The following is a 14,382-nucleotide window of genomic DNA, read 5'->3' as shown; positions in this document are numbered from 1 at the left end:
GGAAAATGAAGTGAGTTTAAAACAAAGGTAAACATTCTTCATTAGTTGAGAATTTGAGGGTAGAAATTTTAGTAGAAAAAAGTCTTTTAGATTCAAAGAACTGATGCTCTGTTAATTTTTTTTCTTAATCTTCTCAGATGCGTTTACGAGACAGGAAGGACTCTCCCCAGCTGCTCATGGATGCTAAACACATCTTTCCTGTCACCTTTCCTTTCAACCCATCTTCCCTCGCGCTAGAAACCATCCAGATTCCAGCCAGCCTCGGCCTGGGCTTCATTTCACGGGTCTGAAAGTGATGCCCAGGCAAACATTGACAATACATTTCTTGCCTGAAATAGGAACCCATTATTTCCAGTGAGCTACTGAAAATACATTTTTAAAGAGAAAATACTGATTATCTCCCATATGAGAAGTCATTAACTGGAAATCTCCCTAGAATACTTTCATCACTTTGGAAACAAAGATAGGCTCTTTTGTGCTGTGTTATCTTTATAGCAACACTCATCCTTAACCAACTAGGTACCCTGAGTTTACATACAGGAGAATGATGGAAGGAAGGGAGGGAGGGAGGAAGGAAAGGAGGAGAAAAATGTGTCTTCAGCTGGCAGCATTTATTTTAAATCCTTAGCACTGCATTTGAATGGTATAAAAAGCATAACTTCCATAGATGAGCTGTTGTTAGGAAGGCACCAAAGAATCTCCTCTGCACTAAACAGGAGAATGGAAAGAAAAGTCTCCATTGAGTACATATCATATCAGTTTTAGGAATCAATTATGTTGATATTGTCAAACTGGTTCAAAGAAATAAACTGGCAATATGTAAAGTAATTCCTCATTTGTGTCACTATTATATAGAGATATTAAAGGAATGTTGGTTTGCTAAATAGTATAGATGTCCATTTGTACTATAGTTTACTGAGCATTTTAAACTGCTGCTACATACTGTCTTCTTAAAATGTAAGTGATATTCTTATTAGGCACTACAACAATAAGTTTCTCTTATCAACTCTGTTTACAATTCAATCAGATCACAGTTTTAACTGGATTATATGCAAATACCTACAGATTCACCTGCACAAGTAGCAGACACTGGAAAGTCATGTAATAATATGACAAAATGCTTGACATTTAGGGGTAGGATTAGACAAAGTGGCTATTGTTGATGTCATTATTTATTCAGGATGTATTACACTGATGTGCTCATTAATTTTCCCTGGGTGGATATTGCATCAGGGTACAGTGTTCTGTGAAGTGACTTATTTTTAATTACCAGATCCGATTCCTTCAGTGCATATTTTCAACCTTGACAGGTTTTCTCTCTTCTTAATTTATTAAGAATTAATCTAGGCTGGGTGTGGTGGCTCACGCCTTTAATCCCAGCACTTTGGGAGGCTAAGGTGGGCAGATCACTTGAGGTCAGGACTTTGAGACCAGCCTGGCCAACATGGTGAAACCCTGTCTCTACTAAAAATACAAAAATTAGCCGGGCATGGTGGCACGTGCCTGTAATCCCAGCTACTTGGGAGGCTGAGGCACAAGAATCGATTGAACCTGGGAGGCGGAGATTGCAATGAGATTGAACCACTGCACTCCAGCCTGGGTGACAGAGAGAGACACTGCCTTGGGGGAAAAAAAAAAAAAAAGATTTAATATCACTCACTATCCAGAAAAGATTGTCAGAATATTCATGATTCAGGTCTTGAAACTTTGATTATGCAAAAGAAGGTATATAATAAATATTTCATTATGATTCAGTTTTTAAGGCTTTGCAACTTCTATAAGTGTTCTCAGATGCCACTAGGTACTTTTAAAAACATCATGTTAGAAATACTTTAAGAAGACTTATATAAGAAATAGAAGATTGTTGAATTTTACAGAGCATTTGGTTCATTAAGACCCAGATTCTTAATGAACTGGGTTCTGTAAGTTGTCATTCTGAAATTCTAGTTAAATATATTCACCATTTTTCTTAGGAATCTTATACAATAAATCCTTCAGGTTGCACAAAAGCAAATTATTAGTTTTCATTAGAAACTCTGGTTCTGAATTACAATCATAGATTATATCATTTAACTGTTAGATGGTCTATAAAAATGACAAATCTTATTAAAATATGTGCAATATTTGTGGAAGTCAAACAGCTTCATATCAGTGATAAAGATTGTTATTAAAAGATGAATACTGTCTGTTAATTCACGTGGGCCTCAAGTTCCTTGTTTATAAAATAAGAGAGTTGGACACTGATTCTTAATGTCTCTTCCACATTTAAAATTCTCTCTTCTCAGCCCTTAGATTCTAGAGAAAAAAAGCTGCAGTTATTCAGTAAGTTCATTCTTTGATGGAAAGACCAGTGTGTAGTGCCTGTCAATTCCTTAGGATTAATCAAATGTAAAATCACAGGTTTGTGACCGTAACCTTTCTTAAATGTACATGATTTATGTACATGCTTTTAGAAGGTCCTACTATATTTGTATTATAATTAGTTTAATTTTTATTACATCATATACTGCTTTATTCAGTTTGAATACATGTATTTATTTATTTGCAGTATCAACCAGAAGCACTACCAATTGCATCAGATTCTCCCAGTTTTTCCTGGTTGTCAAGGCGGTTTTCAATGCACAATTTAGTCACAGCCATTTGGTTTGTACTGAATGTGTCAGAATCTAACAGCATCCGATATGCTATAAGTTGGGGACTTGCTAAGAAAATGCAACCGTGGTACAAGCAGTCCACCTCAGCCCTGGAAATCTCCCAGACCTCCCCCAGCTTCATCCTGTGTAGCACGACTCACGTGCACCCTGAATCTTCTCAAGTCTTCCAGGTCACGCTATAGCTCTCACTGCCATGCAGCCCTTTTTTTCACTCCAGACAGCTCATGTACTGAAGCGTCATGAAAGAAAGGCTATGGTCTGAGCCTTTCTCTCCCTTCTCCTGTCTTTCTCCTGTCAAGTGCTGGAGCCAGAGCTCCCACAGCCGCCCCTGCTGGTTTCTCCTGTTCAGTGATGGTGGCACAAAGGTTCTGCTACTCCAGGGCTCCAGCTTCCTCCCAGGCCTACCCAGAGCCCCAGATGAGGGTCTGAATTAACCTCTCTTGGTTAATTGGCCTGGAGATTTTTAGTCGTTCACAAGAATCCTTGTAACCAGGGAACCCTAAGGTCCAGTAAATGACTCTGTATACCATTTTATTGAAGGTAAAAGAAGATTCTGCCGACTATGGGGATCTTTGGGCCAGTTTGAGGATTGCTTTCCCTCTGAGGTTCTTTCTCTCTGTCAGCCATACTTTCTCACCCAACTTCAGACACACCCTGCCACCCTTTCCCCTACACATTCACTCTTCCCCTTCCCTCAACTTAATAGTCTCTCCCGTTGCCTGCTGTTTGTGCACTGACGGCAGGTGGATGGAGTCAGTCCTCAGTTGCCCCTGCTGGCCTTCCTGGTGCTTACCATCAGCCCAGTCTTTGCGCTGGTCTTGTTGTTCTTGCTTCTCTGCAATACATTCCTTCAGAAGATCAGTCATTGACTTTTTCTTAATTCCTCTGTGACACACAATGGGAATTCAAAGGAAGTGATCTTAAAAGTCACAACAGTTCTTTATCTCAATAATCCCCTCCCCATTCACCTTACTACATACAGACTCACCTCACACCCTTACAACATGAAGCTGAAGAATTAAAAGTAATTTCCCCTTCTTGCAGCTTTTCCTCAGGTTAAGGCTTTGATCTGCCCGAGAGTAACTCTAAAAGAAGGGAAGATAAATATGGGATAAAATCCACAAAGTGCAGCTTCTAATTCCTTTGGAAGTTTAAAAAATGTCCACATATCTGATGCTTCTTTCATCAGGTGCAGAAGCACAAAAACATATTCCAAAGCCAACTGATAGGAGATTTGGGGATTATTGTCAGTTTGGATGAGTTGCTGTGTTATTTCTTCATTTCCATGGATAGCTGATAGTTGGCTCTTTCTGGGTGAGTAATTACGTGGAATATAGATCAAATATGTTAGTAAGGTTATAGCTACATGCTAGGGGAGGCTATGAAAATACTATATTATTATAATTTCAGTGTAGTGATTGTTGTGAGAAATTACTTTCCTGGTAACCCTAGGAAAATGAGCACCTACCACCATCCTGAGAAGTCCTCACACAATGCGCTCTCTCTCTCTCTCTCACACACACACACACACACACACACACACACACACACACACACACCACTAATTCATAGAGTTCCTTAGCAGGCATAGTCAAGGATCCTCTGGGTAATGTCAGCTGCTTATGATAAAACAGAGCCAAAACTAGTGCATCCTGTTGAAAGTAATGCAGAAACAGTACCTGGGTCCAGATATGCTTTCCTGCAGCGCTTTTCTCTGTTACCTCGTTTCATCCTCACAGCAGCATGGACGGTGGATGGGGTTGCTTCTACAATCATTTGCCGATAATAGCTTGGGAATAGAGATAGGGGCAGTGACTTGCCTGATGTCGCACAGCCCTCTGGCTGTCCCGCTTTCCCATACGGAGCAGTGGTGGTGTGGGCACCTGTGAGGCAGGAGACTTTAAAAAGTCGTGAGGTCACGTGCTGCCCCTCCTGGTACATGTGGAATGCCCCTGGCCAGCAAGGGGTGCTTTTTTGTCCGAGTTGGCAGCTGGCATGTGGGAACGGACCAAGTGCTGAGCACCAAGTGACTTGTTTTAAGGGGACCAAGTGCTCAGCGCCCCGTGGTTTTCTTTTTTGTCGTAGTTACTTGCTATAACTAGGCTTGACTTTTGTCATGAATCAGTGCTCTCTGGGAGGGTGCAATATTCTGTTTGGGCATTAATTGGTGGCAGACTATCTCAACCAAAAAGACAGGAAGCAGCAAAAGTCTCTCTGAAATTAAGAGGAAAGTTACTCTCCACACACCCATCAGAGTCCCTGTTGGAGCCACCAGGTGAGCTGTGCAGCCTGGACAGGCCTGCAGCTATAGGCCACCTTCCCAATTTAGGTCCTCAGCACAGGGGAGCCCAAGCCACCGGGTACCTTCTGAGAGCTGTCACTGGGCAGGCCATATACATGTCAGTGTGTGTGTGGGCGCTGCAGTGTGTGCAGGTGTAGACGGGTGCTAGGAGGGGTGCCGTGTGCATGCACGTTGAAGAGGCTCTGTATTGCTGTCGCCTCTGTTCATGGATGAGTGCATTGTAATTTGTTCTCAGGCTGTGCTGTGAGGGCCGCCTTAACCCTTGCTCCCTTCCCTTCTAGAGCTGCCTTAAGTTCTCCAGAACTTTTCTTCTGTAAAGGATATCTTGCCTGGAAGGGATATCTTGCCCTGTTTCTCAAGGTTTTGTGAGAGTTTGGATTGGGTGTGGCCCTGCATGACCCTTCTTCTCCTGTACTTCCTCTTTCCTTTCCAAATGGGAACTGGAACTGTGGGGCAGCGACAGTCTCAGAGCCAGTGAGGCCAGCTGAGAGAATGCTTCTGAGTCAGTGGGACCCTGTGTCACAAGTAAGCAAATGAATATGTGAAAGAAATTATGGAGATAAGTTAGATTCTTGGTAATACTTAAATGTCTTGCTTTCTACTAACCTTTTGTTACTAAAGGTAAAGGGTATAACTCAAACTTTTTGTGGACATTCTTTTCAAAATTTTTTAAGAACCCTGTACTATAAAAGGTTGAGTAAAAACAGGAAAGCGTTCTATAAGTTCTGTTCTGTTGTATCACCCTAAATTAAATAAACCAACCTGAATTACAGTAGATTTCTCAGTAGATCAGGAACTGAAAAATACTATGTAAAATATCTTCCAAAATGCTTTTTATACTTTTTTTATTTGTAATTTGGTCTATCTAAAATGTTCATTAGCTTAACTTAATGGATGTTATTGGATTCATATGACTAACATTTCCTCAGTATTGTAATGCTTGAAATATTTGAAAGAAAAAATGTTTTTTAGTTGAAACTGGTATATATAATTCAGTGCTTGGCAGGTCAGTATATTTTTATGCATTTTTCAGCGTCAGCAGTTTCAAATCTTATTGTTACTGTGTTACAAAATTTTAGCCCACATTTCAGGCTCCCTAAATCATTTGAGCCATTATTTTTCCCAACAAATGGTGAATTTTTTCTTTAAATGTGGATATATATGTTGTAATTTATGGTTCCTAGTTATGTATTTTTGTGGGATCCTGCAGTAAAATTGACTTTTTTGTGTCTTTGGGAAATTTAAATTGCTCTAACAGTGTTGCACAGAAATGAGTTCATGCCATTTAACATATTGTATTTTAATTATTAAGTTCATTAATTTACTACGAAATTGACATGCCTTTTAACTAAAATGAAATTGGACATTGCGGTTTTCAAATATTTTTCCTTGTTGGGTCTGGAAAAGGAATTCTACTTTGATCTGCATAGAAAATTTTGATACAATTTTTTGAGAGTTCTTAGGTGAAACATTTACCCATTAAAAAGGAAGCAGAAATACTGAGACATGAAAGGCATTATCAACTAACTCTAGACTCTAGAACCCATTCTAGCATATCTCACGTGCAATTTTTAAAAATAAGTTAATAATTCATCTCATATCAAAAAAGCCTTTGAAACATGGGTTTTCACTAGATATCACCTAGTGCTAAGATAAAAACCAAAACAATATCAGAATTACATTTATGCTCTAAATTTGTAGTTGTCCAATGTTGTGCTTAGTAAATGTGTGTCATTAATGCTGTATTCTCCTAGCTATTATAGAAACTTGTTTAAATAAAGATATGGATATAAAGAGTTTTTGTCAGTGTCTTATAAATAACTCCACTGCACATTTTAAAACAACAAAACAAGTTGTTTTCCTGAAGACTGGTGAATGTAAATACAATCTCTCCCCATGAGAATATTCTAAGAAGTCTTGGAAATTTAAAAGTTGACGAGTTCCCCTCCTAAACTGGACAACCTAGTAATATATATGATAAAGAAGAGAACTGCCAAACACTTAAGCAAACAGAAACAGCTGAGGAAAAGGTAGTGTCTTTTCTTCAAGGGAAAGTCATGCCTAAATATGTTGGAATTCTCTGACAGAGAAATAGACATAACCAAGGGGAATTTGAGATACATAATCTACTTAGACTTTCAAAAGGTTGAGGATGTCATTTGTGTCAAAAGTTCTACTTTTAATATAGTGGGAGAGTAGACATTTTTTGGCATAGGACATAGATCAAAGAAGTATGCAGATGTGCTTTTTTGGGTAAGGAAACAGAGCAGTTATTCAGACCTGTGATGATGGAATTAGTCTCATATTTATTGATGGTAAGAAGGAATTAATATCATCATGTACCACATAACATTTTGGGTCAATGATGGACCGCATATATGACAGTGGTCCCGTAAGTTTATAATACTGTATTTTTATTGTTATCTTTTCTATGTTTAGAAAAACAGAGGCCGGGCGCGGTGGCTCAAGCCTGTAATCCCAGCACTTTGGGAGGCCGAGGCGGGCGGATCACAAGGTCAGGAGATCGAGACCACAGTGAAACCCCGTCTCTACTAAAAATACAAAAAATTAGCCGGGCGCGGTGGCGGGCGCCTGTAGTCCCAGCTACTCAGGAGGCTGAGGCAGGAGAATGGCGGGAACCCGGGAGGCGGAGCTTGCAGTGAGCCGAGATCGCGCCACTGCACTCCAGCCTGGGCAACAGCGTGAGACTCCGTCTCAAAAAAAAAAAAAAAAAAGAAAAACAGGTACTTACCATTGCCTGCAATTTGCGGTACACTAATGGGCTATACAGGTTTCTAGCCTGGGAGCAATAGGCTATACCATATAGCCAGGGTGTATAGTAGGCTATACCATCTAGGTTTGTGTAAGAACACTGATATTTGCACAATGATGAAATTGCCTAATGATGCATTTCTCAGGGCATATCTCCTTTGTTAGTAATGCATGACTATATGACTGTACATGGTTTTCATGTAGATTATACACTTCCTACTTCCATGACACATTCATTCAACTCATTTGTTAAGTACTTTTCTGAGCACTGCAACAGGCCCTTGAAATATATCAGCTTCCAAATTAAATTCAATCACTGGCCCCATGAACCACAGCAGAACACCAGTATGTTACAAGCAATAAAATGTCAAAATTTGCAAACAGTTTTTCTTTTCTTTTCTTTTCTTTTCTTTTTTTTTTTTTTTTGAGACAAAATCTTGCTCTGTCACCAGGCTGGAGTGGAGTGGCGTGATCTCAGCTCACTGCACCCTCTGCCTCCTGTGTTCAAGTGATTCTGCCGCAGCCTCCCAAGTAGCTGCTACAGGCACGTGCCACCATGCCCAGCTAATTTTTGTATTTTTAGTAGAGATGGGGTTTCACCATATTGGCCAGGATGATCTCAATCTCTTGACCTCGTGATCCGCCCACCTCGGCCCCCCAAAGTGCTGGGATTACAGGTGTGAGCCACCGTGCTCAGCCAACAGTTTCTTTTTCTAAATTAATTGGAACCAAGTCAAGATTATTTCCCCATAATAAAATCACTCTCATCCAGTTGCATTTTGGTATGATCATTAGGATTCTTTCTGGGGCATATGACAAAAATCAAACTCAAACTGACCCAACCAAGAAGGAAATGTATTATGTAACAGAACTAAAGTTCAGAGATATATCCAGGTGCCCAAACATTGACATCAGGGATCTCTCCCTTTCTTTCCTTACTTTTGGCTTCATTCTTAGTCATGTTCTCCCCCAAGTGACAAAGATGGCCCTCGGTAGTGTTTGGCTTCATTCTATGGCTCTGCCTTCAGTAATTCTCAGTAAGACATTTTAGGGTGGAGTCTCATTGGCTCGAGTTCTACCTCCATCCTCTGAATAATCACTGTGTACAGAGGAGTGGAGTGCTCTGACTGTCCTAGCCTGACATACCCCCCACTGAAACTAGAAATTGGATCATTCACAGAAAACACAGGATTGATTAGGTGGTAGTGGGAGTTCACCAGAGGTAAAACGGTATAATTAACAGAGGAAATGAAAGCAATGTATGTCTACAGTAATGCTTTTCTTGAATGGGAAAGAAAGGGATACGAATCGCGTGCAGCACTGGGAGTGTGCCATGCATGTGAAAGTGTGGAGCTGCTGGGTGGGTTCCTGGGTCTTAGCAGTCAGCATAAGTGCACAGAGAAGTAAGCAAAGTGTTACACAACTGAAGAATTTTGAAATCACATTTACCACCCCAGAAAGGGACCTGGGAAGACATGTGATTTGTTCGCGTTGATCACCTTGCTGCTGAAACCAAAATATAATGGACATTATTCAAAAGGAGAGAAATAAAACCTGCCATACAGAGCTTGTTAGCACCATGTTGGCCAGCTATGGGCAGTTCTGGTCATTGGGTTTCAAACAAAACACAAGGGAATATAAGAGGTTCAGAAGAGAATAAAAGAGATAATTGAAGGAAAAGGATACTACACATAAGAATGGTTTGAAAATCCTGAGACAATTCAGCCTAGAGAAATGAATGCCAAGAAGGTAAGAATGTGGGCAAGTACTAAAAAATTATGCTTGGTTGGGCCGGGCGTGGTGGCTCACACCTGTAATCCCAGCACTTTGGGAGGCCGAGGCGGGCGGATCACAAGGTCAGGAGATTGAGACCATCCTGGCTAACACAGTGAAACCCCGTCTCTACTAAAAAATACAAAAAACTAGCCGGGCGTGGTGGTAGGTGCCTGTAGTCCCAGCTACTTGGGAGGTTGAGGCAGGAGAACGGTGTGAACCCGGGAGGCGGAGCTTGCAGTAAGCCAAGATTGTGCCACTGCACTCCAGCCTGGGCGACAGAGCAAGACTCCATCTCAAAAAAAAATTATGCTAAGCCCAGTTAAGGAAAACATGAACTACCTACCAAAAGTCAAATATGGTAAACAGACAAATTTTGAAACTTCAGTTACTGAAAAAGAAATAAAATACTAGTTTATGTTGTCAACCATAGAGTTCTGAAACTCATTTCCTAAGAGTCTGTATTATCAAGAAAGCTAAATGAATTTGAAGAGAGTTTAGTCAATGCTACTTGTGACCAAAAAAAAATTTCCACTGAGATCTGGGTTATGTCAAATCTTCAGGTTATAATCTAGGAAGACAAATGGTTGCTTTTCACAGGACACCCATGGTCTGCTAAAAATAGGTCTCTGGGCTAAATGGCCTGTGTCTAGGATGACCCTAGCTAGGATGGAGGAAAATACAGGTGGGAATGGGGTTGGTCAACAGAAGTGAAATGGGCAAAGAAAGGGCAAAAGCCCATGGAAAACCATTCTTGAGTTGACATTAAATACAAGAGGAGAAATATTTCTCACATTTCAAAAGTAGCTTTTAGGAATTCCACTTCTGACATGATAGCATAAGGAGCTTTGCAGACAACTCCCTAAGGAAACCAGTGAAACCAGTGAGAATTATTTTAAAAACAAACCAAACCTGCAATTTTTTTAAAGTCCCTAGAAATGGTCCTAAGGGCATACACTAAATGAAGAAACGCTTATTCAAGAAAACATACTAAAGCTTGATAAGAAGAGTGAGCTTGTTGTATCTGAACCAAGATTCCTCCCTCCTTCCATCTTCCCAGGTCAATGAGACAAAAACTCCACTCTAGACTGGTATAGCCAAGAACTCAGGGCTTCCTCTCTGCCAGCTCACAGTAGGAGGAGGGCAGGATGTCAGCACTTCTCATCCTGCTCCCAGCCACCTCTTGCTTAAGCTAAGTTTCAAATAAATGAAGTCAACAGGTGGGGACTCCCTTCTACCCAGCCCCTACTCATGGCTCACAGGCCCTACCTTGGGGATATCACTGCTGAAAATACTGGGACCCCAGTGGATCTCGTTCAGGCTTGTAAGGTGGTGCTCTCATGCTGGGAAAGGCCAACCAAAAAGACCTAAGGCCACTATCCCCCATCCACTGAGCATTTGGCTCCCATCACTCAAAGAGATGCAAACCACTGTCCCCACCTCCAGCTCCAGAACAATGGCTCAGAGGTTTTCACCAGGAACGGAAAGCTCCAAATTTCTTCCTAAAGGAACTGACTTCATTTGCAAAAGAGTGTAGAGAAGTTCAAGCCTAAGGGCACTTCAAAAACAGTGGAGGTTGCAATGACTGGGGATTGGGAGGGGATTGGTAGATTTATTAGAGTTATAGGCTAAACTTTAGGCTATAACTTTCCTGGAGAGAATTGGGAGAAGAGACACCAGGAGGAGTCCTTGCAGGATCAGAACAAGTCTCAAACATTGACCTCAAGAACTATCCTTTCAAAGGAGCCCAAAATTGATAGGATACTGTCTGTGAAACCATATGTTCCTTATGGCATTGCAGAAAATCGTAATTGGTGGAGTTTAACAGCTGAATGTTAACACAGTGAAGTGAAGTGAAGCTAGCCAAAACCACTGTCATCCCAGGTTTGGCAGGCTACACTGCCTGAGAAGCAACATCAGAGGCTTCCCACTATGGGGTGTTGGGGGAGGGCCAAATAGATCTTATTGAAATAAGCCAGCTGATCGCTAAAACATAAGCAAGCCCAGTTTATTTACAAAAACAAGGACCAGTATGCAGAGCTACTACACTATATTATCAGAAATATCCAGATTATAACCAAAAAATTACAAGACATACAAAGAAACAGCAAAGTGTGACTTACAAGCAGAAAAAAAAAATCAGGCAACAGAAACTGCTTATAAGAATAACAAGGTGTTAGATTAACAAAGATTTCAGAATGGCCATTATAAATATATTCAAAGAACTAAAGGAAACTATGGTTAAAGAATACATTTGATGAATGACAACAACGATAAAAGAACAGGAGGGAGGAATAGGAACCTTTTGATATTATAAGGTACTTGTACTGTACTTTATACACTGAAGTGATACCATGTTCTGTGAAGATGGGCATGGATTGGTTATAAATGTGTATTGCAAACTCCAGGGCTACCACTGTAAAAAGTAAAAATAGAAGTATAATTAATATGCTAAGAGAAAAAATTGAATTACATTAAATGCTCAATGAAAACCACAAATGGCAGAAAAAAGAGTGGAAGACAAAAAGTAGAAACAAGACCAAGGGCAACAAATAGACCAGTAACAAATATGGTAGATATTAATCCAACTATATCAGTAGTCAGTGTAAATGTCCATGGTCTAAGTACACAAATTAAAAGACAGAGATTGTCAGAGTGGATCAAAAACAAGACCCAACTACATGTTGTCTACAAAGCGATTCTAAAATTCAGGTGGAATTGCAAGGGACACCAAATAGCCAGAACACTCTTGAAAAACAATAGCGAAGTTGGATGACTCTTCCTAATTTCGAGGGTTACTACAAAGCAACAGCAAAGTAGACCATCTGGCTCTGAAAGTAAGGATAGACAGAGACATCAGTGGAATATAACTTAGAGTAGGGAAATAAACTATGTGTTTATGATCAATTGATTTCAACAACGGTGCCATAGCCATTTGATGGGGAAAGAATAGTCTTTTCAACAAATAATGTTGACACAATTGAATAGCTAATGCAAAATAATAAAGTTAGGCCTTTGTCTCATACCATGTACAAAAAACAAAACTCAGCTGGATGCAGTGGCTCACATCTATAATCCCAGTGTTTTGGGAGGGCCAAGGTAGGAGGATCACTTGAGGCCAGGAGTTTAAAACCAGCCTTAGCAAGGTAGTGACCCCATTTCTACAAATTTTTTTTTTTTTTTTTTTTTTTTTTTTTTTTTGAGACGGAGTCTTGCTCTGTCGCCCAGGCTGGAGGGCAGTGGCACAATCTCGGCTCACTGCAAGCTCCGCCTCCTGGGTTCACGCCATTCTCCTGCCTCAGCCTCCCGAGTAGCTGGGACTATAGGCACCTCCCACCACGCCTGGCTAGTTTTTTGTATTTTTTAGTAGAGACGGGGTTTCACTGTGTTAGCCAGGATGGTCTCGATCTGCTGACCTCGTGATCCGCCCATCTCGGCCTCCCAAAGTGCTGGGATTACAGGCTTGAGCCACCGCGCCCGGCCTACAAAAAAACTTTATCTAGGCATGGTGGCATGCACCTGAAGTTCTAGATACTACAGAGGCCAAAGGGGAGAATCACTCGAGCCCAGGAATTTGAGGCTGCAGTGAGCTATGATCATACCACTGTGCTCCAGCCTGGGTAACAGAGAGAGACCTTGTCTCAAACAAACAAAACCTCAAAATGGGTCACAGGCCTAAATGTAAGAGCTAAAACTATAAAACTTACAAGAAAACAAAAGGATAAATCTTCTTGACTTTCTATTGACAAGGGATTCTTAGGTATGACACCAAAAGCACAAATAACAAAAGAAAAAATAAACCGAACTTCATCACAATTGAAAACTTTTGTGCTTCAGTGAACACTGTCGAGAGAATGAAAAGGCAACCTGTATAATAGGAAGAAATATTTGCAAATCATATATCTGATAATGGAGTCATATCTAGAATATACAAAGAACTCTTATTACTCAATAATAAAAAGACAACTTAATTTTAAAATGAACAAAAGATCTAAATAGACATTTCTCCAAAGAAGATATACAAAAGCACATAAAAAGATGCAGATGCCTGACATGAGGGAAATGCATATGAAAGCCACAATGAGATACTACTTCACATCCACCAAAATGCCTAGAACCAAAAAGTCAGGTAATAACATGAATTGGCAAGGATGTGGAGAAATCAGAACTCTCAGGCACTGCTGGTAGGAATGTAAAATGGTGCAGCCACTTTAGAAAACAGTCTGGTAGTCCCCCAACAGTTAAAGAACAGAGTTACCCTATGACCCAGCAATTCCACTCCTGGAAATACCCAAGAGAAATGAAGACATATATGTCCATACAAAAGCTTATACATAAATGTTTATAACAACATTACTGATAATAGCCAAAAGGTGGAAACAACCCAAATATCCATTAATTAATACAATGGAATGTTACTTAATCCCTAAAGAATCACTGAAAAATTAAGAAATAGAGTTCTTTTTAGGAGGGAAATTTAAATTATGCACTTAATAAAAACTATCACCAAAAAATTCAAGAAAGGGGAAATAGAGGAAGAAAAATACATGTGCCATATAGAAAACAACAAATGGCAGACATAAATCCAACCATATCAAAGACTACATTAAATGTGAATGGATTACACGCCCCAATAAAAAGGCAGAGATTGTCAGACTGGATTTAAGAAAAAAACAAACAACAACAACAAAAAACAGGCACAGTGGCCAGGCGCAGTGGCTCACACCTGTAATCTCAGTACTTTGGGAGGCCGAGGCGGGCAATCACAAGGTCAGGAGATCGAGACCATCCTGGATAATACGGTAAAACCCCATCTCTACTAAAAAAATACAAAAAATTAGCCAGGCATGGTGGTCTGGATCTGGGTGGTGGTTACTTTGG

General features: G+C 40.4%; 1 protein-coding gene across 4 annotated transcripts in view; it reads left to right on the top strand.

Moving 5' to 3' along the window:
- The window catches only part of MYO5A (myosin VA), a 220,963-nt gene extending 214,213 nt beyond the window's left edge, over positions 1-6,750 (top strand). For 3 of the 4 annotated variants that reach the window (XM_015142271.3, XM_028850935.2, XM_015142266.3), the window contains one exon: positions 138-1,479. In XM_015142271.3, coding sequence (XP_014997757.2) covers positions 138-290 — 153 coding nt within the window. In that variant the 3' untranslated portion in view covers positions 291-1,479. Of the gene's footprint in view, positions 1-137 lie in introns of all 4 variants that reach the window. The other variant, XM_015142269.3, reaches the window with a different exon arrangement.
- Positions 6,751-14,382: the final 7,632 nt, after the last annotated feature.

This window comes from Macaca mulatta, chromosome 7 (assembly GCF_049350105.2).
Source record: "Macaca mulatta isolate MMU2019108-1 chromosome 7, T2T-MMU8v2.0, whole genome shotgun sequence".
Taxonomy (NCBI): Eukaryota; Metazoa; Chordata; class Mammalia; order Primates; family Cercopithecidae; genus Macaca; species Macaca mulatta.
This window is presented reverse-complemented; position numbering and strand designations above follow the sequence as displayed.